This window comes from Stenella coeruleoalba (assembly GCF_951394435.1).
Source record: "Stenella coeruleoalba genome assembly, chromosome: 15".
NCBI classification, from domain to species: Eukaryota; Metazoa; Chordata; class Mammalia; order Artiodactyla; family Delphinidae; genus Stenella; species Stenella coeruleoalba.
The window spans coordinates 50692814-50712969 of NC_137161.1; the positions used below are offsets into that span (position 1 = coordinate 50692814).

The window sequence follows — 20156 nt, forward strand, 5'->3', positions numbered from 1 at the left end:
ACTTCTGCCTGGCATTTTGCGGCGCTGTGGGGTGGTTGGGAGATCGGCGTTGGCTGAAAATCACCCGCGGCTTTGGCCGTGGCCGCAGGTGAGACTCGGCGCCCAGAGCCACCGGGGGCCTCAGCTCACCGCCCGCTCTTCCGTGTGGGGAGGTGAAACCCAGGCCCCGACACGCGCCGCCGCTCCGGGCCCGGTTGCGGCTGCTCTCATGTTCCGGACTCTGGTACCTGATCCCTGATCTCGTCTTCTACCCTTAGGATGCCTGGATGCTCAGAGCCTGAGGCCGACGCCGCCATGACCGGGGGGGGAAGGGGGGGCTCTGCTTTCGTTTTTCAATAAAGCTGTTGATCTGATTCATCCGTGTGTGGGTGTTCTTGAACCCCCGACTACCATCCTGGAAAACGCATCTGCTGACGTGGGAACCGAGGTGTGCTGTGGAGGGAGACCTTTGTGGGACACCTTCCTGGCCAGCTCAACTCTGCTTTGGATGCCACGCAGGGGTAGAACCCGGTCTTGAAGGTTGGCAAGTGATTTCTAAGATCCCACCCTCTAAAAGCGGCAAAGCCAGGTTTGAAACCATATTATTTCTACCCATACCCCGTATCTTCTACATCAGCATGTAAAGTACCTTGAGCTTGAGGTGAGTCAGGCTGGATCAGCAAAACACTAACAAGGGTGGGAGGGTAAGACTTGCAGCTCAGAGGCTTGCAGTGGCTCCCTATTGCTCTCAGGAAAGGGTTAGGGTCTTTAGGATTTGATGAGCTCAACACTCAGTGGTATTGAAACTGCAGTTCTCTGTTCTGTGCCTCACACATGGAAATTGGTTTCCCCACACCTTTCCTCATAGGCCTACCCAGGTGGTCAGCCTACCTGCTCTGGGAGGCTCTCCCACATGCTAGGCTCCTGCTGCAGTACCACGGAAATCTGGTCCTCACTCCTGGTTTGTACCCTGGAGCTAGCTCCATAGGTCTCTGATCCTAAGAGACCTGATGATGAGTCAATGTCTAAAGCCCCCTGAGCTCTTGGGGATCTGGCCACCTGGGCAGCCTATTTGAGGAAGGAGAGGGGAACAGTCCCTGCGCTCCTGCTGGAGCCTCAGCTTTGAGGAAATAGCCCCTGGAAGCTTGGTTCCAGCCTTAATGCTATTTGAAGATGGCTGTCAGCCACCCCCAAGGCAGAGGCAAGGCAGGGGCTCCAGAGACCTATCCCGGCTCTGGGGTGCCCTGTGACTCTTGAGAGGGGAGCAAGAGCCAGGTGGTGCCCTGGGCCAGGGCTGTGATTGGCCTGAGCTGGACAATGCCACTGTGATGTCGGCCTGCTCCTGCTATGAAATGGAGGCTCCTGAGCCCCAGCGGTCAGTGGAGCTGCCATCCAGAGATCATGGTGAGCATTTAGACCTGTCCAGAGCTGGACCCCATTCCTCACTAAGATGATGTGCACAGTGGGGTACAAGCTCCCAAATAGGACACGGAAACCTTTCAGAGGGCTCTGGCCAAGTCTTTTTTTAAAAAAAATAGTATTTATTTATTTGGTTGCACTGGGTCTTAGTTGCAGCTCACGGGCTACTTAGTTGAGGCTTGAGAACTCTTAGTTGCAGTATGCATGTGAGATCTAGTTCCCTGACCAGGGATCAAACCCGGGCCCCCTACATTGGGAGCACAGATTCTTATTCACTGCGCCATCAGGGAAGTCCCTCTGGGCAGGTGTTAACTCCAGGCCAAGGCCAGCTTCTACAGCTGGAGGTTGGTAGTCATGGGGGGTCTTGACCCTCCCCACTGTCGCCTCATAGTGGGTGCTAACCCAGCCCTCCACTTGGGGCTCTCATGTGGCCCACCTCCCACCCAAAGCTTCCTGGGGTCCTTCTCTGGGCATGTGGAGTGGGGAGCCAGATCCTGGTCCCAGCCAGGCCCTAATGCTGTCCTGGCCTTTGCAGAGTGGCGGGTATGATCTCAACCTCTTCACCAGCCCTCCCGACTGCAACTTCCTGTGCTCTGTCTGCCATGGAGTTCTCAAGAGGCCGATGAGGTTGCCATGCAGCCACATCTTCTGCAAGAGGTGCATCCTCCCGTGGCTAGCCAGGTGCTACTGGGCACCCAAAAGGCTGGGAGGGCAGGGGTGGGGCTGGGAGCCATTCCTGGGGCCCAGAACAGAGAGGAAGGTCAGCCAAGCACTGGGTCATGACGGCCATAAAGTTCAGCTGCCAAATCTCCTGGGACACTAATTTATGTGAGTCTGGTCACCCTGTGGTATCTGCAACCCTTAGCCCCAGCCTCAGAGCTGAGAGCTCCCTATAATGCCCTCTTATGTCTCTTCCAGCTAAAGAGAAGGAGGGACCACCAGGGGAGGCATGTTGCTGCCACTTGCTCTCCTCCCACTCCCAATAATCACCCCCACTCATGTCTCCTAGGCAGAAGACCTGTCCGTGCTGCAGGAAAGAGGTGAAACAGAAAAAGATGGTCCATGTGAATAAACTCCGGAAGCTCATTGGCCGCCTGGAAGTCAAGGTAGCTCAAAACACCCACTCCCACCCCCCTACCCTCCTCACCCCTGTAGGGGTGGGGAGCAGAGCCAGGAGAGAGGTTGAAAAGAATCCCATCCTCAGAACTGAGGGTTTCTATACCAACAGACTGCCCTCCTTGAGGTCATCAGACTTGGCTGAATTTGAGTCACTTCTCTACCACTTACTTGCTGTGTGACTTTGGGCATGTTACCTAACCTTTCTGAGCCCCAGGAGCCCCAGCTGTAAAATGGGGATTATAGAGAATGGAGTGTCTGTTGTGCTGCCCATTACTCTCCAGCCCCATAGTTTTATAGATGGAGAAATTTAGATTTTTTTTTTAAAAACCTGACTGGGCAGTTCCCTCATGGTCTAGTGGTTAGGATTCAGTGCTTTCACTGCCATGGCTCAGGTTCAATCCCTGGTCAGGGAACTAAGATCCCACAAGCCACACAGTGGAACCAAAAAAAAAAAAAAAAAACCTGGCATACAAACAATCCACCCGACCAACCCAACCATGTAACTCCCTGTTCTCTAAACCTCAGGTCCTGTCCCCCTCCTCTCAGAGATTTAGATTTTTCCCACCTCCAAGCATTTGCTCCACTGTTTCCCTCTCTCCACCAAGCCAGTGGTACATAAGAGCTTGGGAGGCTCCCAGTTCAGTGGTTCCTGCTCAGTGGAATGCCATGGATGGGGGATTCTATGGGGGGCAGCCGGCTCATGGCTGGCAGTGCCTCACCTGGTTTGGCTCACACGATGCTCTCCTCCACCCCCAGTGCAAGAACGCCGAAGCTGGCTGCCTGGTGACGTGCCCCCTGGCCCATCGGAAGGGGCACCAGGACTCATGCCCTTTCGAGCTGATGGCCTGTCCCAATGAGGGGTGCACGTCGCGGGTGCCTCGTGGGAACCTGGCTGAGCACCGGCAGAATTGCCAGCATGGTGCCCATCAGCGCTGCCCCCTGGGCTGCGGGGCCACCCTGGGCCCGGCCGAACGCGCAAGCCACAACTGCTACCGTGAGCTGCGCAAGGCCTGGTGCCAGCGCCAGGAGCGCAGCCGGACCCTGGTGCTGTGCCTGCTACGGCGCATGCGCAAGGTGTACCGGTCTGCCAACCACATCCGCCGGCAGCTGGCCCAGCTCGGAGAGTTACTGGAGGAAGATGACGCCCTGCTCTTGGGCGCCCCGCAAGAGGAGACTGAGGCCCCCCCCAGAAGGCAGCATTGGGGCTGAGATGTGGGGGGCCCAGGGCCAAGCTACCTTGTAAATAGGAGAGTAAATAAACGCAGAGCCCCGGCCTGGCCGCCTCACCACCGCTGTGCTTGCTGGCCTCACGCCTTCCCCTCCAGGCATTACTCACCTCATCTGAAAGGGACATCTTGGCCTGTTTACCTGAACCTTTCCAAGGTCTTTCCCACTAGTTCTTCACACTGGCTCACCGGCTTCTGTGGTGTCTCCCAAGTGCCTAGAACACTGCTTTGCACGTGGAATGTGCTCAATCAATATTTGAACGACTCTGAAATCACCTGACTTATTAATTTACCTGCGTTATTTCTCATACTATACTGGAAGCCCTAAGGCAGCGCCCGGTTCACAGGCTGTATCTGCTAACTCACCACACCTGACCACTCTTGCCCCAAATCCCAGAATGCCAAGGGGGCAGGAGTCTTGGGATTACTTTAGTAAACATTTCCTACGAATACCTTTTTTGCTTTTTTTTAATACATTTATTTATTTATAAATAAAGATGCGCACGGCCTTTTGCTGCGGCGAGCCGGGTCTACTCTTCTTGCGGTAAGTGGGCGCCTCATTGCAGTGGCTTCTCTTGTTGGAGAGCACGGGCTCTAGACGCACAGGTTTCCGTAGTTATGGCTTGCGGGCTCTAGAGCGCAGGCTCAGTAGTTGAGGCGCAGGGGTTTAACTTTAGTTGGTCTGCAGCATGTGGGATCTTCCTGGACCAGGGTTCGAACTCATATCCCCTGCAGTAGTAGGCGGATTCTTAACCACTGAGCCACCAGGTACATTCCCGAATAGCTTTTTAAATGTCCAGTAAGGGCTTCCCTGGTGGCGCAGTGGTTGAGAGCCCGCCTGCCGATGCAGGGGACACGGTTCGTGTCCCGGAGGAAGATCCCACGTGCCGCGGAACGGCTGGGCCCGTGAGCCATGGCCGCTGAGCCTGCGCGTCCGGAGCCTGTGCCCCGCAACGTGAGAGGCCCGCGTACCGCAAAAAAAAAAAAAAAAAAAAAAGTCCAGTAAAACGACAGGCAGCTAGAGACCCCAGCACACTGCCAGTCGACCCCAGCCGCTTCCACGTTGTTCTACAGCCCGCCCTCAAGGCCGGAAACACCTCTGCCATCTTCCGCTTCCTGACGCCGCTCCGCTGCCCTCAGCAAAGATGTCGCCGAGGCCGCAGCGCTGGTGACGTCACATTAGTTGCCGGCGGTGACGCCATCCCCCGGCGCCGACAGTGTGGTGTCGCGCCCAGGTCTCCCTCACGCGGCGGCGGCGGCGGCGGCAGCGGCGACATGGCGGAGGCGGCAGCCGGAGTGGGCCGCTTCAAGTCCAAGTGAGCCGGGGCTCCGCCGGGGAGGGAGCCGGCTTCGCTGCCGGAGTAGCGAAGGCGCCTGGCGTGGGTCCTGCACCCATTTGGGGAGGGGGTGAGGGCTGGATACGGACAGGCCCGCGGAGTCCTCGCGGGAGAGCCGGCACTGACTGCTCTCGGAGGGCGGGCACTGGAGTCCCACCGGGTGCAGCTGGCTTCCGCTACTTAAACTTGGAGCCGGTTTGGAGAGGGGGAGGGGGACAAGAAATCCGAGAGAGGGAGGAAGGGGCGAACTGAGCACAGGTCGAGGCTGGTCCTGGACGGGAGCGGGACTCCCCAGCGCTCAGGTAGCAGGAGAAGAACCACCTCTGGGGCAGGCGGCCTGGGGGGTTTCATCTGCTGTCCCTCTTCTCCGGGGAGCAGCAGGAAGAGAGGTCAGGAGATGGGCTGGTCCTCCGTGGCCAGGAAGCTCTCAATCCCGTGCTTTTTCAACCCCCAAACTTATGCTGAACATCTGAGTGCTTAGTGCCCGGGACCAGACACACTCAGCCTCGCCCTGTGCAGCAGTCTGGTGGGATAAACATATTAAGCAAATCGTTTCTATCAGGACCTGTGACACGCATTAGCAAGGGGTAGCCCTGATGCCGAGACCATCTGTTGGATGGTCGAGTGGGTTCAGGGGGGCTCCGTTTCATCTTGGCTGTCAGGCTTCCTCCAGCGGAGTCATCCAGGCACCTTTGAAATTCGGGAAGAGAGACCCGGGCCACATACAGGGAACAGCCCATGTGAACACAAAGAGTCAGGAGACACCCCTCGAGGCAGGGTCTCGTAAACGTGTAAGGAGAGCAGAGGACTTTAAGGCAGGGTGATGACATGAACAGAGTTATGTTCTAGAAGGCCTCTCTGGGAGCAGGGTTTGAGAGAGTGATAGGGACCAAATGAAGAGGCTGGAGCAGCTCCCCGGAGAGGAGAGTGCAGTGGCTTGGACCAGCATGGAAGTAGCCAAGAGGGAGGAGAGAGGACAGCCTGACACTTTTGCTGAAATGAGAATCTGCTCAGAGAATGAGATGGAGGAAGGAGCCGGGCTTGGGGAAGGGGCAGGCTGGACCTCAGGAATGAAAGTGTTGAGGATGTTGAAGAGGATGTTGCTCTGGGCTGGTACCCAAGCCTTGTCTCTCATGGCCAGCAGGGGGCCCCCAAGGCCTGGCTTCCTCCATACCGGGGAGTCTGGGAAGACTTGGACTGCCCTGGGACCCGTGTGGATCACGGACCAGCCCAGGGTCCCAAATCTTCTGTAACATGGGGGTACCCATCTCACAGTACAGCTGAGAGTTAAAGAAAGGAACAGTAGAAGAGCTCATCACTCTTCCTCTCTCATGCTTCCTGCATCCCTGCTGCTACCCAGGAACTCCTCAAGGGCAGGGCCCTATTGGGTTGATCTCTAGGGGAGCATCTAGCGCAGGGCTGGGCACTGAGGACCAAGGGGTGGGTGGTTCACTCTCTCCCCGTCTCTCCTCTAGCTATGCTGTCGAGCGCAAGATCGAGCCTTTCTACAAGGGCGGGAAGGTGCAGGTACTGGCCTAGGGGAGCAGAGTGGTGGGGCAGGCAGGGGCTGAAAAGTGTTACCTTGACTGAGACTCCTTTGTCACTAGCTGGATCAGACTGGGCAGCACCTCTTCTGTGTCTGTGGCACCAGAGTCAACATCCTGGATGTGGCCTCGGGGACTATGCTGCAGAGCCTGGAGCAGGTGAGGGCGGGGGAGGGTCAGGGTAAGGGGCTGGTGTGGGGGGCAGCCTATTCTCATGGCACCCTGTGCATTCACTCTCGCCCCAGGAGGACCAGGAGGACATCACTGCCTTTGATCTCAGCCCCGATGACAAGGTATATGGGACCGGGACAAGAGGTGGGCTCCGGTACCTCCCAACCAGAGTTGATGAGGATGGCGTCCATGCCTCTGCCCCCAGCTGAACTGCGTGCTCCCCCAGGTGCTGGTGACAGCCAGCCGGGCACTGCTGCTGGCTCAGTGGGCCTGGCAAGAGGGCAGCATCACCCGCCTGTGGAAGGCAATACACACAGCCCCTGTGGCCACCATGGCCTTTGACCCCACCTCCACGCTGTTAGCCACAGGTAGGACCCCGGCTGGGTAGAGGGAGCAGCTAGAGCCAGGCAGGGGGCTTTGGGCATACAGCCCCTGCACCTCGAATACATTCCCACAGGCGGCTGTGATGGGGCTGTGCGTGTCTGGGATGTCGTGCAGCACTATGGGACACACCACTTTCGGGGCTCACCGGGTGTCATACAGTGAGTAGGGGTGGCGGAGGGCGGGTGGGTGGGGCGTCACAGTCAGGGTGGCATAGCTCACCAGCCCCACTCCACCTGCCTGCAGTTTGGTGGCCTTCCACCCGGACCCCGCACGCCTGCTCCTATTCTCCTCAGCCGCAGACACCAGCATCCGCGTGTGGTCGCTGCAGGACCGGTCGTGCCTGGCCATGCTGACTGCCCACTACAGCGCTGTCACTTCTCTGACTTTCAGTGCCGATGGTCACACCATGCTCAGGTCAGTAGCCAGCTACCCAGGCCTTGGCAGGAAAGGGACGGCCACAGCTGAGACTTGGGAACTGAGGTGGCTGTTTCCCCCCAGCTCAGGCCGTGACAAGATCTGCATTGTTTGGGACCTGCAGAGCCTCCAGGCCACAAGGACCGTGCCGGTGTTTGAGGTGGGGCGCCAGGGCCATTGAGTGGGGCGGGGTGGGGTGCGGGGCTGCCACCTCTGACCTGCTCGTCCTCAGAGTGTGGAGGCTGCAGTTCTGTTGCCAGAGGAGCCGGCGCCGGAGCTGGGTGTGAAGTCTGCGGGCCTGCACTTCCTGACAGCTGGCGACCAAGGTGGGTGGGGCCAGGCCAGGGCGGGCAGCAGGGGTAATGGAGGCCTGTGGACCCGTGAGTCCCAGCGGCCCTTGTCCCCACACAGGCACACTGCGCGTGTGGGAGGCGGCCTCTGGGCAGTGTGTCCATGCACAACGGCAGCTGCCAGGTCCCGGGCGGGAGCTGACCCACTGCACCCTGGCCCGAGCCGCTGGCCTGCTCCTCAGCGTCACTGCTGACCACAACCTGCTTCTCTATGAGGCCCGCTCCCTGCAGCTGCAGAAACAGGTGAGCAAGCACTGCCGCTGCTCGGCCCACAGCCCAGGATGCCAGCCCTCCACTCACACAGGCCCTGGCCTGTGTCCCTCCTGCCCCTACAGTTTGCCGGCTACAGTGAGGAGGTGTTGGACGTCCGGTTCCTCGGGCCCAAGGACTCCCACGTTGTGGTGGCCTCTAACAGCCCCTGCCTGAAAGTGTTTGAGCTGCAGACGTCCGCCTGCCAGATTCTCCACGGCCACACAGGTGAGGGCGCCAGGCCAGCGCCCCCGAACTTCACCCAGGACTGGATTGCCCCGCCTTGCCATAGCTGTTCTCTAGCCATTTCTTCTCCACCTTTTTCTAGATATTGTCCTGGCCCTAGATGTGTTCCGGAAGGGGTGGCTCTTCGTTAGCTGTGCCAAGGTGAAGCACCACGAGAGGTGCGGGGGACAGGGTCCTGGGTCAGGAAGCCCAGCCCAGCCTCTCCTCACCCATCCCATCCCCAGGATCAGAGCATCTGCGTCTGGAGGATGAACAAGGCAGGCGAGGTGGCCTGTGTGGCTCAGGGCTCTGGACACACACACAGCGTGGGCACCATTTGTTGCTCAAGGTAGTGGTTCAGGGCTGGGGTCCGGGGTGTCACGGAGGCAGAGGCGGGTTTTGCCTTGCTCTCTGAGTCTCCAGCCTAGGAATGTGGACTAGAGAACAGGGGCTGGGGCATCCTCAGATGCTACTGTAGGAGGTTCCTAAGAAGTGATCTTAAGGTTGTGTGGATAAAAGGGGAGGGGTGGTAGACCAGGGACAATGACACTAAGCAGCTTCTAGGGGGAGAGGGTGCTTTTTAGGCCTGGGGCTCCCATTGTTGGGACCAAGTCCCCAAGTTTGACAGCACTGAGGGCACACAGTGCAGACTCGAGTGGAAGCAGGTGGTCCCAGAGGTGTTAAGGCGGTGGCACATTAGTTCACATTCCGGGACAGTCTTTCTGGTTTGGACCAAGGTCTGACAGGCCTGAGCTGTGGTGCGCTGCAGACAGGGCTGGCCAGGGCTCAGCAGGTGTCTCCCCCTCCCCCAAATCGGGCCTCAGGCTGAAGGAGACCTTCCTGGTGACGGGCAGCCAGGACTGCACTGTGAAGCTGTGGCCCCTCCCTGAAGCCCTGTCATCCAAGAGCACAGGCCCCGATGGTGGACCTGTCCTCCTACAGGCCCAGGCCACGCAGCACTGCCACGACAAGGTGACCGCACGCAGCACACAGGTGGGGTCGTAGCAGGGCCCTTGCTGGGATGGGGATCTGAGCTGCTGTCTGCTCCCACCACCAGGACATCAACAGTGTGGCCATCGCCCCCAACGACAAGCTGCTGGCCACGGGGTCACAGGACCGCACGGCCAAACTCTGGGCCCTGCCACAGTGCCAGTTGCTGGGCGTCTTCTCGGGCCACCGGCGTGGCCTCTGGTGTGTCCAATTCTCGCCCATGGACCAGGTGTTGGCTACGGCCTCGGCCGATGGCACTGTCAAGCTCTGGGCACTGCAGGATTTCAGCTGCCTCAAGGTAAGCCTCCCTCAGCCCAGGCCTGGCCCCCTACCTGGTGACACCTCACACCTCCCCTCTCCCCACCCTGCAGACGTTCGAGGGACATGATGCTTCTGTGCTGAAGGTGGCATTTGTGAGCCGCGGCACACAGCTGCTGTCCAGGTGAGTGGGTGAGGGCGGGGCAGGGTTAGGGGTGAGCTAGGGGCAGGCCCCAGGGCTGAGCCCCCTCCCAATCCTGAACACAGTGGCTCTGATGGGCTTGTGAAGCTTTGGACCATCAAGAACAATGAGTGTGTGAGGACGCTGGACGCCCACGAGGACAAGGTCTGGGGTCTGCACTGCAGCCGGCTGGATGACCATGCCCTCACCGGCGCCAGCGACTCTTGCGTCATTCTCTGGAAGGTGTGTGGCCTGGGGTGGGGTGGGGGGACAGTGGGCAGGACAGCGTGGGTGTGCCAGTCTGACCCCAGTCTGACCCCAGGATGTGACCGAGGTGGAGCAGGCAGAGGAGCAGGCCAAGAGAGAGGAGCAGATGGTCAAGTGAGTTGGGGGTCTCCACCCAACCCCTCACGGCAAGTCCCATGTGTTAGCACCACCCCTGCCCCTTGGAATAGGGCACATTGGCGTCCCTTCTCTCTATAGCTTGGGGAAACCAAGGCTTGGAGCAGCAACACAGCTCACCCCTAGCGGGTGCTCAGGCCCAGGCTGCAGACTCCTCAGCCAGCCCCGATGGCTCTGCCTTCAGCCCTAGCCAGGTCCCCGAGTGGTCCTGTTCCCTCCTTCCCCCACCAGGCAACAAGAACTGGACAATCTGCTCCACGAGAAGCGGTACCTGCGGGCGCTGGGCCTGGCCATCTCTCTAGACCGGCCCCACACTGTGCTGACTGTCATCCAGGGTCAGTGCTGCCTCGGGCCAGACAGGCGGCAGGGGTAGTCTCTCGGGTCCTTCCCCAGGGCTCAGTCTCCTCTCTCCTCCCGTAGCTATCCAAAGGGACCCCGAGGCTTGCGAGAAGCTGGAAGCCACGGTGCTCCAACTGCGGCGAGACCAGAAAGGTCTGGGGCAGGCAGGTCAGGGCTGGATGGTGCCTAGTAAGGCTGGGGTGGCCCAGCAGGCAGGTCTGACGGTCCCCATCACCCACAGAGGCCTTGCTGCGCTTCTGTGTCACGTGGAACACCAACTCACGGCACTGCCACGAAGCCCAGGCCGTGCTGGCCGTGCTCCTGCAGCATGAAGCCCCGGAAGAGCTGCTGGCCTACGACGGTGTGCGGGCCTCACTTGAGGCCCTGCTGCCCTACACTGGTATGTAGACCCAGCCCCAGGTGGGCGCAGGGGGCCGTCCAGCCAGACTCCTCCTACCCTGATCGCCTGCTGTCCTCCCCCAGAGCGGCACTTTCAACGGCTCAGCCGGATGCTGCAGGCAGCCACCTTCCTGGACTTCCTATGGCACAACATGAAGCTGCCCACCCTCCCCGCGGCCCTCTGAAACACACCAAAACACGTACTTTGCTATCTCAGCTGCATGTGTCTGTCTGGGCTTTGTCTCACCCCAGGTCCTGGACCACTGCCTGGGCCAGCCCGAGGCTGGGCCCACCAGCCATCCCCGCCCCCACACTTTGGCCCAAGATCCCCCAGTCCCTGCCCCTCAGCACAGACACTGGGTGGGGGTCAGTCAGGAGAACTTTACTCAGAAGACAAGGGAGAGTGTAGTCTCCTTGCCCCACCAGCCAGGGGTCCCACCCTCAACTGCGCATCCCACAGCCCTGAGGCTGATGTGGCTGGCAGCCACCATCCTTGGGGTCTGGAGCCTCTGGCCTGCCGCTCCAGCTGTGGGGTGCACAGCGCAGCCCTCCACAACATGCCACACACTCTCAAGGGGGTCCGTGACACCCTGGGTCCTGCCCCAGTGCCTCACAGGTGATGGTGCAGCAGCAGCTCTGAATGGCACTCCGAGATGGTCGGGCAGGCACGGTAGGCGGCAGGGTCGTGGCCTGGGGGGACTTGGGGGAGCTTTGGGCCTCGCCCTCCCTGTCCTCACCACCATCTACCCTGAGGTGGAGCCATGGTCCACTGAGGAGTGTGCCCAGCCCATCAGGCTGCAGTATTGCAGCTGGGAGAAGACCAGTACGGCCTTGGAACCTGTGGGGGAGGGCGGGGTTTGGTTAGCACTGGGCCCTGCCTCTGTTAGACTGGGCCCACCAGAGCCCCACCCCACGTACCTGCACAGCCACCAACCACAGTCTGATGTTTCCAGCACACGCACGCGTGCCCCTGTGGTCACAGACAGCTCATCGGCTTGGCTGCTCTCGTAGGAATGGGAAGCACAGAACTGGTACCCTGGGAACGGATCCTTGGTGGTCACCACAGAGGCCAGGGCCCCACCTCTTAGTCCCTGCATCATCTCCTGCTGAATCACCACCTCTGGGCTCCCCTCTGGATCTCTGCTGACACCAGGGACCGCTTTAAAACCCAGTGCGGGGCTTCCCTGGTATCGCAGTGGTTAAGAATCTGCCTGCCAATGCAGGGGACATTGGTCCAGGAAGATCCCACATGCCGTGGAACTAAACCCACGTGCCACAGCTCCTGAGCCTGCACTCTAGAGCCCATGAGCCACAACTACTGAGGCCCGCGCACCTAGAGCCCGTACTCCACGACAAGAGAAGCCACTGCAATGAGAAACCTCTGCACCGCAAGGAAGAGTAGCCCCTGCTCGCTGCAACTAGAGAAAGCCTGTGCACAGCAACGAAGACCCAATGCAGCCAAAAATAATAAATAAGTAAATTAAATTAAAAAAAAAAACCCAGTGGGGCTCCGCCTCACTGTGGGGACCAAGCACACACTACAGGGCCACTGGTACCCGCTGGTCGTCCCAAGGCCTCATTCCCCTGGCTTGCGTGCTGCTTGTGACTCAGCTTTGCCGAACACAGCCCCGTGGTGGTGGGTGTGGGGAGGAGGGTTAGTCTCACCACTGCTCCCTAGGGACCATTCCCCATCTCGTCCCTGGCCCAGGGCCACCTCTTCCAAGTAGGGAGCAGGAAACCATGCCATCTGCTGGTCCTCATTCGCCACCAGCCACCAGCCTGTGCCCAAGATAAGGGCAGGGGGTGTTTTGGTTCCTGAGGCCCACTGGCATCCCAGGGGGCAGAAGGATGTGTCCCCAGATTCCCACCCAGGCCCACCTGAGGGGTGTCGCAGCAGCACATCTAGGGCCTCCTGGGCCCGAGCATGGAAGGGCTGGCCCCATGTGTCCTGGGTGCTGAAGGGCTGCAGACAGTGCAGGCTCTGAGCCTCCTGGCTGCGGATGGCAGGGCTGCCCGTGGGGCCTGGCAGGGGCTCTTGTGGGGCAGGCAGGATCACCAGGCTGGTGAGGGTGCAGGTGAGAGGTGGGATGTCCACCTGTCCATTCAGCCTCTAAGCCTCCCCTCATTGGCCCTTCCTCCACCCCGCCTCCCCCATATTCCAGATGTTTCTGCTGGCAGAGAGTTGGGGGTGGGTCAGGCACCTGCCAGCTGGCAGCACAGGCTCCAAGTCCATGGGTTGTGGTGCAAAGAAGCCAGTGAGCACCGGGCTGTGGGTCACACGCTCCCCTGTCGCCAGCAGCGCCCTTGAGTAGGTCTCCAGCAGCTGCAGGCGTGCCAGGCCTCTGCCAGTGCGGCCCCAGTGCACCAACAACGATGCATCTGTGGCCAGGATAGGGACTGACCGTGAGACACACACCCCAGGGCTCCCCACATCAGACTGCTGCTTCCCCCGCCCCTCCTGGGATCCTTACTGGCCTGACCTGTAAGCTTGGGGAGAATGCGGTCAGATCTCTGCAGCAGACCCGCCTCCACTGGAAAAGTCTCCTTGAGGGTTTTCTGAGGGCGAGAAGGGGCGTGTCAGTCTCCGAGGGCCCACTGTTCCCCTGGGAGGGCGGGGGTCCCTTTCCAGGATCTTAGGGGCTGGAAGCCCGAGTGGGCACAAGGGCAGGCAATGCGGGGTGGTCACGGGTGGGTCATGCAGTTGGGGGAAGTCAGGGTGGCTCCAAACTCACTCACATGGAGTCTCCTGAACTCCTCCCAGCTTCTTCGTGCAAAGGTGTCGCTGTCATCCGACCAGCACACGGAAAAGGCGAACGTCTGTTAGATGAAATAGGTTGGGGGCTTCTTGGAGGCGCTAGGCCAGGAACTCCCTCCCTCCCCCTTGGGGCTGGCAGGGGTCCCATCAGTCCCGACCTGGAGCCTGTCTGTCTGTACCAGAGCTGCCCCGCTCACAGACACCGGGTGCCGGGGGCCTGCCATCGCTGTGGCTTCCCCAGATCTCCGTCACAGGTTTCTGGAGTCTGTCGGGTGTGGTCAAGCGTCCCACTGCCTCCCTGCCTACTTGGGGAGGAGGGGAGGGCTCGGGTACCCAGAAGACGGTTTGGAATTCCGGCGATGCCCCAGACCTGCCACGTCCTTGCTGCACTTCCCTGCCTGTGACTGGGTCCTTCACAGCTTCCTCACCGCACCCCTAGCCTGTAGAGGGGCAGGAGCACAGGGCTCCGTGGGTGGGAGGAGAAGCAAAGAAAGAGTGGAAGGGCTGGGGCTGGGACTGCGGCCTGAGGCCCTCCTGCTGGAGTCTGGCGGTGGGTGGAGAAGGAGGAGAAGGAAGGGCCATCAAAGTGCCGCCAGGCCTGGCCACACCTCCCGGCTCTCCCACACCCTGTGCAGTGCTGAGATCAGTCAGAGCCACCTGCCGGGTGTGCCCTTTGGCTCTTTGAACTCCCTGGGGAGCTAACAGCAGTCGTCATCAGGAACCAGTGACCCAGTGTTAAAGGCTTTAAGTGCTTTGTTTGGCTTAATCCTCACATTGGAGGAAAGGTCTCTATAATGTCCCCAAATCACAGAGGAGGAAATTTGTGTTAAATGGATATTAACTGTCAGGGTTTCTTTCTTTATGTGTTGGGGAGAGGCGGACGTCACAGTTTTACCCCATAGGTTCCCCTGTGGTGGAGAGACTTGGGGCAGGATGAAGAGGGTCACCAGCGCTTGGGGGATGGGGGAAGTGGCAACTAGGACTGTTTTGAGAGCCATCTCTGAATTCATGATTTATCATAGTTTGTTGTAAACACAGCCTCTGAGATCAAGAGTGACCATCCCCCCACTAACTGGGGTGGTGAAGGGAAGGCCCTAGAATCCCCAGACAGGTGGTGTGCCCAGGTGCCCCACATCTCTGGACTGCTTCCTTATAGGGGAGATTTTTGGAGCCCCATCCAACCCTGGCACACAGTGGTTCTTCCCCCTGTTGGAGCCACCGGCTCTGTGTTGAGACTCCCTCTACCCCAAGCCCTCGAGGGAGGGGTCAGCCTCTATGGCATCCCTCCAGGAAACCACTCTGGCCTTGACAAAAGGCCTTTGTGTATCTGTCCAACCAGTGGCTCTCTCTGAAACCTTCAAACCTTCCCTAGTCTTGGCCCAGGCAATGAACACCTGTGGACATAGGCCTAATTTTTGCAAAGTGCCTTCAGCCCAGCTGTCACCTTGCCAATCTCAGTGGGGGCCACTGGCCTGGTAGGGTACAGGGTGGGACAGATCCTGCTCCCTTGGAAGACAGAGGAGAGAAGTGGGAGAAGGGCCAGCTTACTCACAGCCAGGGACCTAGAAAGATGCTGAGGCCTCTCCCTATGCCAACTGAGAGCCCCTGCTCTACACCCCCAACAACCTAGATCCTTTCCACTCTTTCTTTCTTGACACCCCCTACCTTCATCTCTCACCTGGACAACTACCAACAGCCCCATCCTCCCCCAAAGCCTGTGCTCCTCACACGCTCCCATGAAATCCACTCTTCAGAGGAATCTTTGCAAAACAGAAATGGGATCAGGCCAGGGTACCCTGCCCAAAACTTCCCAGCACCTTCCCAGGGTCCTCAGAATAAATTCCCAGCTGCCACGGCAGTTGATGATGTCCTTGGTGGGTCCCTGGCCACCTCTGGATCTCTCCTCCGACCACCCTTCCCGGGTCCTGTCCCACTGGCCTTTCTGCCCATGCAAGTAGCCAAGATCCTCCTCCCTCCTGCCTTGGCCTTGACTGCCCTCCTCAGTTGATTCCTCATCCTTCAGGCCACTGCCTAAGTGTCACCTCCTCAAGGAGGCCTCCCAGATTTACCATGCCCTGTTCATGGCCCCCATCACAGTTTGTACCTGAACATTTATTAGTGTGACTCTTTTTTGTTTGTTTGGTTTTGTTTTTTCCGTCTTGACCACTGGACTATGAGCTGAGGAGGTCACGGACGGACAAATCTTGCTCCTTGCACAGACCAGTGCCTAGAACAGTGCTTAGAACAGATTAGGCACTACACAAATATTTGCAGAATGAATTAATGTACATATGGAAGCAGAGGTATCCCTGAGGCCACTCCCGACGTGGGTTTAACCTCTTCAAGTAGGCTGTAGGATTCGGGGCGGGGGGCGGGGGAGAGAGGCTGCTCGGTACTCGCGGGAGCCCAGAGACGCACCTCCTCCTTTGCAGGCACGGCCCTGCCCCGCGTTGCCAGGCGCCCGTTGCCATGGCGCCGGTCGCCAAAGTGGAACCCGTGGACCCCCAGCACCAACAGCACGCCCTCTGTGCGCTCACGGCCCAGCTGGGCGCTCCCCCAACTGAGGGCACAGAGCCGCGGGCACGCGGGACGGTCAGAGCGGAGCAATGGGGGCATCGAAGACCGTAACACGGACGTGGCCGAGGCCGCAGCCCGAGGCCGCGGCACGGCCAGGGCGCGTCTTCCACAGCACGCTGCTCTTCTACTGGAGGAGGCTGGAGCGCAGACACGGACGACGCAGGTCGGGCACAGGCCGTGGAACGAGGCCCAGGGGCGCGGCCAGGACTCGGGCCTCCGGTTCCGCGCACACCCCGACCCGGGTCTCCGACGCGTCCTTAGCCCGGACCCCTGTCTCTGCCGCTTCCCGGCCGCAGACCAATGCCCCCAGCCCCGCCTCCATGCCGGATACCGCCCCGGGCCCCGCCCCCACCCCCGGCCCCGGCTCAGCCCCGGCGCCCGCGCCCGCGGCGCGCGCGCCCGGCTCCTGTAGCCGCGCCCTGGCGGCTGCGCGCGCGCTGGCCTGGAGGCCGACTTGGAAGCCCATCTGGAGGCCGACCTGGCCCGGCAGGCATTGCGCGGGCAACATGGCGGCGCCCGGCGAGCGGGGGAGTTTCGGCGGTGGGAACCTATTCTCCTTCCTACCCGGCGGCGCGCGCTCCGAGGTGATGGACGACCTGGTGACGGACGCGCGCGGCCGGGGCGCGGGGCGGAGAGATTCCGCCTCTTCGGCCCGGACGCCATCCCAGGCGCCGGCCTCCGATTCTCAGGTCGCCGAGGACGCCTCCCGGAGGCTGCCCTGCCGGGCCTGCGTGGACTTCAAGTCGTGGATGCGGACACAGCAGAAGGTGCAGATGCGGGGGGGCGCCACCTCCCCTCAGAGGCCCGCGAGCCCTGCTGACTCCTAGCCCCGGCCCCCACACCTTGTTCTCAAGCACCCCGGGCCGACTTCCCAAGGCCCAGGCCGAGCGTTCCCACAGGCCCTAAGCCTGAGAGACTTTGCCTCCCGGGTTTGGCTGTTCCTAAACCTTGCCGCCAAGGTAGCCCAGGCCTTTCGGCTCTTAGCCACATGTGGGCTGGATCGGCCTCAGGACTTGTGTCTCCAGTCAGCGGACCTGCGGCTGGTGGGGGAAAAAGGGGAGCTTTGTAGGTTTCTGGTTGGGGAAAACCGAACTGACCCTTGTCGGCCTCTTTCCGCAGCGGGACAGCAAGTTTAGGGAAGATTGTCCTCCGGATCGCGAGGAACTGGGCCGCCACAGCTGGTCTGTCCTCCATACCCTGGCGGCCTACTATCCCGACCTGCCCACCCCAGAACAGCAGCAAGATATGGCTCAGTTCATACATTTATTTTCCAAGTTTTACCCGTGTGAGGAGTGTGCTGAAGACATAAGGAAAAGGTAAGTTGTGTCTGCACAGTCTGCAGGCAGCAGAGCATCCCACCTGGAGCCTGGGGCCCCCGGCTGATGTCATAAAGGGGAGCCTAGAGAAATAAGATGCAGAGGTGGCAGAGGGTTGCTGAGAGCAGGGACCACCAACAGAGAAGGGATTGGATCATCTGAGCCATCTTCTTCCTCCTCAAAGGCCAAGCTGTTTGGGGCTGCTGCTGGGTACTGCTTCTTCCTGCAGCCACAATGCTCCCAGGGAGGGCTTCCCTCATAAGATCCCTTGCTTAGCACTGATGGAGGCTCTGGCAGGTTTCGGAGGACTCCACTTTGCCTAACTTCTGGAGCAGAACTGCCAATTTCAAGACCTTGGGAACTCATTGCTGTTGCTTCCAGGAGCCACCTTTTTTTCACTGGGGAGCCCAAGAACTGTTGTTTGGCACCCATGGCATTTCTGGGCTGGATGTGGGGGGCAGGGCAGCCCTTGCTGTTTGAAGCCTGGGCATTTAGAACAAGGTCTCTTGCTGAGCTGATGCAGCAGGGCCACAGGTGCTAAGAAACAGATCTGTTTTTCAGTTTTGCCTTTATGCCAACCCCACCCCTTCCACACACTGCCTGGGGCCAGGGATGCTGGGGTGAGGATTCCTGATTGTTACCAGGTTGTAAAGTTGAGACCTCTGCCTCAATGTCTTGCCCAGGGCTCTTGCCAGGGTTTGCAAAGCTCCCGAGGTGAGGGTTTGAGCAGGCCTAGGAGTCCACCAGGCCTTGCTGCTGCAGGGTCTGCCCCCTTCTGGGAATTCAGAGCATGAGGGCACTTCTGGGTGTAGCTCACAGCAGTGCCCCAGCTCTCCTCCCTGAATTGAGCAGGCAAGGATCTGGTGGGGCGGGGACAGTGGGAGCACTGCCTGCCATCCTTCTCCTTGTGCTCCCCCACACGCAGGATATGCAGGAACCAGCCAGACACTCGCACTCGGGCCTGCTTCACCCAGTGGCTATGCCGCCTGCACAACGAGGTGAACCGCAAGCTAGGCAAGCCGGACTTCAACTGCTCGCTGGTGGACGAGCGTTGGCGAGACGGCTGGAAGGACGGCTCCTGTGACTAGAGGGCAGCCAGAGCTTGTAGGCGGCCTGGCCAGAGAGGGTGGGGCTTATTAAAGTGCGTGTCAGAGCCAAAGCCTGCCTTGTCTCAGTTGGGTGGTCCCCAGATGCTACCCGTGGAGCCCTTTCCCTCTCAGGTTCTGAGTGTAAGTGGGGGTACCCGTTGCAGGCACCCCGATGGCCTCCTCCTCAACCCGTGCCCCGTGGTGCTGCAGGTGAAGGAGGCAGGAGCAGCCTAGGCTGTCCCTTCCTTAGGATTTGGCCTCCTGCCCACTTGACACCCTGCTGCCTACTTCCCCGCACAGGAAGGTGACAGGCCTGGCTGGGCTCCCCTGTCTCGCCCCTCCGGGCCAGGCCACTGTCTCCCCATCTTGTAGCTAGGGACAGCTAGGGGTACAACAGGGACAGTAGCTGCAGAGGCTGTGTGCCATTTGCACTTCAGGAAAGAGGCCTGGGGGCTGAGCTCTGCTGTGCGCCTTCTGTCTGGCTCATGGTCTCACAGAGCCGTCCCAGGCCTGTCAGAGGAGGCTCCGTGGAGCTTGAGACCAAAAATAAAATGCTGGAGAAGTAACTGAAGACCTGGCCTCAGTGTGTTTTGTGCTGGGATTTGCAGCGATGGACAGGGCCTGCCCTCGTCCCTCTGTGGTCTCCTGCTTCCTCCTATCTGGGTTCTGGCTCCTTAGGAAGAGGGAGCAGTTCCAAGGCAAGGGTGGGCCAGGATGTTCCAGGAACACCAAGGAGGCTGAGTTGCTGGAGCCAAGGGAGGATCAGAGAGGTGAGGGGAGGTCACATGGCAGGAGGTCCTCAAGGCCCCAGCAAGGATGTGGTTTTAACACCCAGCTCCCATGGAACATAGTGGAGGGTTTGGAGCAGAGGAACAGCAAAATGTGACTTTTGAAAGGTCCCTCTGGCTGTTGAGCTGGAATGAGGCAGGTGTGGGCGAGAGGAGGGGGGGCAGATACCCCTGTGGCAGCCGAGAGGGAAGCTCGCCCCAGGATGAGTGGGAGGCCTCACTGGCTACACTCTGAAGGTGGAGCCCAAGGTGGCTGTGGGGTTCTGGCCGCTGGAAGGAGGGAGTTGCCCAGTGTATCAGTGAGATGTGGAAGGCTGTTGAGTGGAGCAGGTTTGGGGGTGACCTGCACCCAGGTTTTGGGCCTTCACACACCCTCTCAGCCACACCTGCTCCCAGGCACTGGCTCCCAGCTGGAATGGCCCAGCAACAGTGCGCCGTACCCCTGTGGTTGTACAGCTCTCACCTCTCCCCATAGTGTCTCGGCTCCTCCCTGGGCAGGGGCCAACCTTTGGCACAGCCTCCTTGGCATCTTTACCCCACTGGCCCCACGGGGGTGCTGGCTTCCTCAGGGGCTGCCCAAGGGGCCAGGTTACATAAAGAAATAGGAGGCAGGGAGCAACCAGCAGAGAAGTCACTGCTCTTTCCT

At 60.0% G+C, this 20156-nt stretch overlaps 4 protein-coding genes across 8 annotated transcripts; 3 read left to right on the forward strand and 1 right to left on the reverse strand.

Moving 5' to 3' along the window:
* Window positions 1–270: 270 nt before the first annotated feature.
* Window positions 271–4304, forward strand: RNF151 (ring finger protein 151; the record flags this gene model as incomplete). 3 transcript variants are annotated; one of them, XM_079945405.1, is made up of 4 exons in its annotated part: window positions 271–568; window positions 1934–2079; window positions 2408–2504; window positions 3274–4304. In XM_079945405.1, 3 exons carry the CDS (start codon window positions 2021–2023, stop codon window positions 3724–3726), a joined length of 609 nt encoding a protein of 202 aa, XP_079801531.1. In that variant the 3' UTR covers window positions 3727–4304. The 3 variants fall into 3 exon arrangements, with proteins under 3 accessions (XP_079801531.1, XP_079801530.1, XP_079801529.1); XM_079945404.1 differs by having other exon boundaries at window positions 271–519; XM_079945403.1 differs by lacking the exon at window positions 271–568 and having other exon boundaries at window positions 1871–2079.
* A 580-nt stretch (window positions 4305–4884) lies between these two features.
* TBL3 (transducin beta like 3) lies at window positions 4885–11366 on the forward strand. Of its 2 annotated transcripts, XM_079945758.1 has the most exons (22): window positions 4885–5059; window positions 6556–6607; window positions 6688–6783; window positions 6870–6917; window positions 7022–7163; window positions 7253–7337; window positions 7423–7593; window positions 7678–7753; window positions 7826–7919; window positions 8005–8186; window positions 8279–8420; window positions 8521–8579; window positions 8663–8766; window positions 9242–9389; window positions 9475–9705; window positions 9779–9849; window positions 9933–10089; window positions 10169–10227; window positions 10480–10583; window positions 10669–10740; window positions 10829–10987; window positions 11071–11366. In XM_079945758.1, the coding sequence occupies exons 1-22, from the start codon at window positions 5019–5021 to the stop codon at window positions 11169–11171; spliced, it is 2394 nt and encodes a 797-aa protein (XP_079801884.1). In that variant the 5' UTR covers window positions 4885–5018; the 3' UTR covers window positions 11172–11366. The 2 variants fall into 2 exon arrangements, 1 of the variants encoding a protein (XP_079801884.1); XR_013831667.1 differs by lacking the exon at window positions 10169–10227 and having other exon boundaries at window positions 11071–11197.
* A 177-nt stretch (window positions 11367–11543) lies between these two features.
* Window positions 11544–13965, reverse strand: NOXO1 (NADPH oxidase organizer 1; the record flags this gene model as incomplete). The annotated part of the gene is made up of 8 exons (XM_079945759.1): window positions 11544–11824; window positions 11905–12022; window positions 12652–12765; window positions 12865–13046; window positions 13188–13365; window positions 13467–13542; window positions 13723–13803; window positions 13900–13965. 8 exons carry the CDS (start codon window positions 13963–13965, stop codon window positions 11557–11559), a joined length of 1083 nt encoding a protein of 360 aa, XP_079801885.1. The 3' UTR covers window positions 11544–11556.
* A 2263-nt stretch (window positions 13966–16228) lies between these two features.
* Window positions 16229–19279, forward strand: GFER (growth factor, augmenter of liver regeneration). Of its 2 annotated transcripts, none has more exons than XM_079946328.1 (3): window positions 16229–17085; window positions 17438–17634; window positions 18565–19279. In XM_079946328.1, exons 1-3 carry the CDS (start codon window positions 16348–16350, stop codon window positions 18716–18718), a joined length of 1089 nt encoding a protein of 362 aa, XP_079802454.1. In that variant the 5' UTR covers window positions 16229–16347; the 3' UTR covers window positions 18719–19279. The 2 variants fall into 2 exon arrangements, with proteins under 2 accessions (XP_079802454.1, XP_079802453.1); XM_079946327.1 differs by having other exon boundaries at window positions 16233–17085; window positions 18560–19279.
* The last annotated feature ends 877 nt before the right edge of the window (window positions 19280–20156 follow it).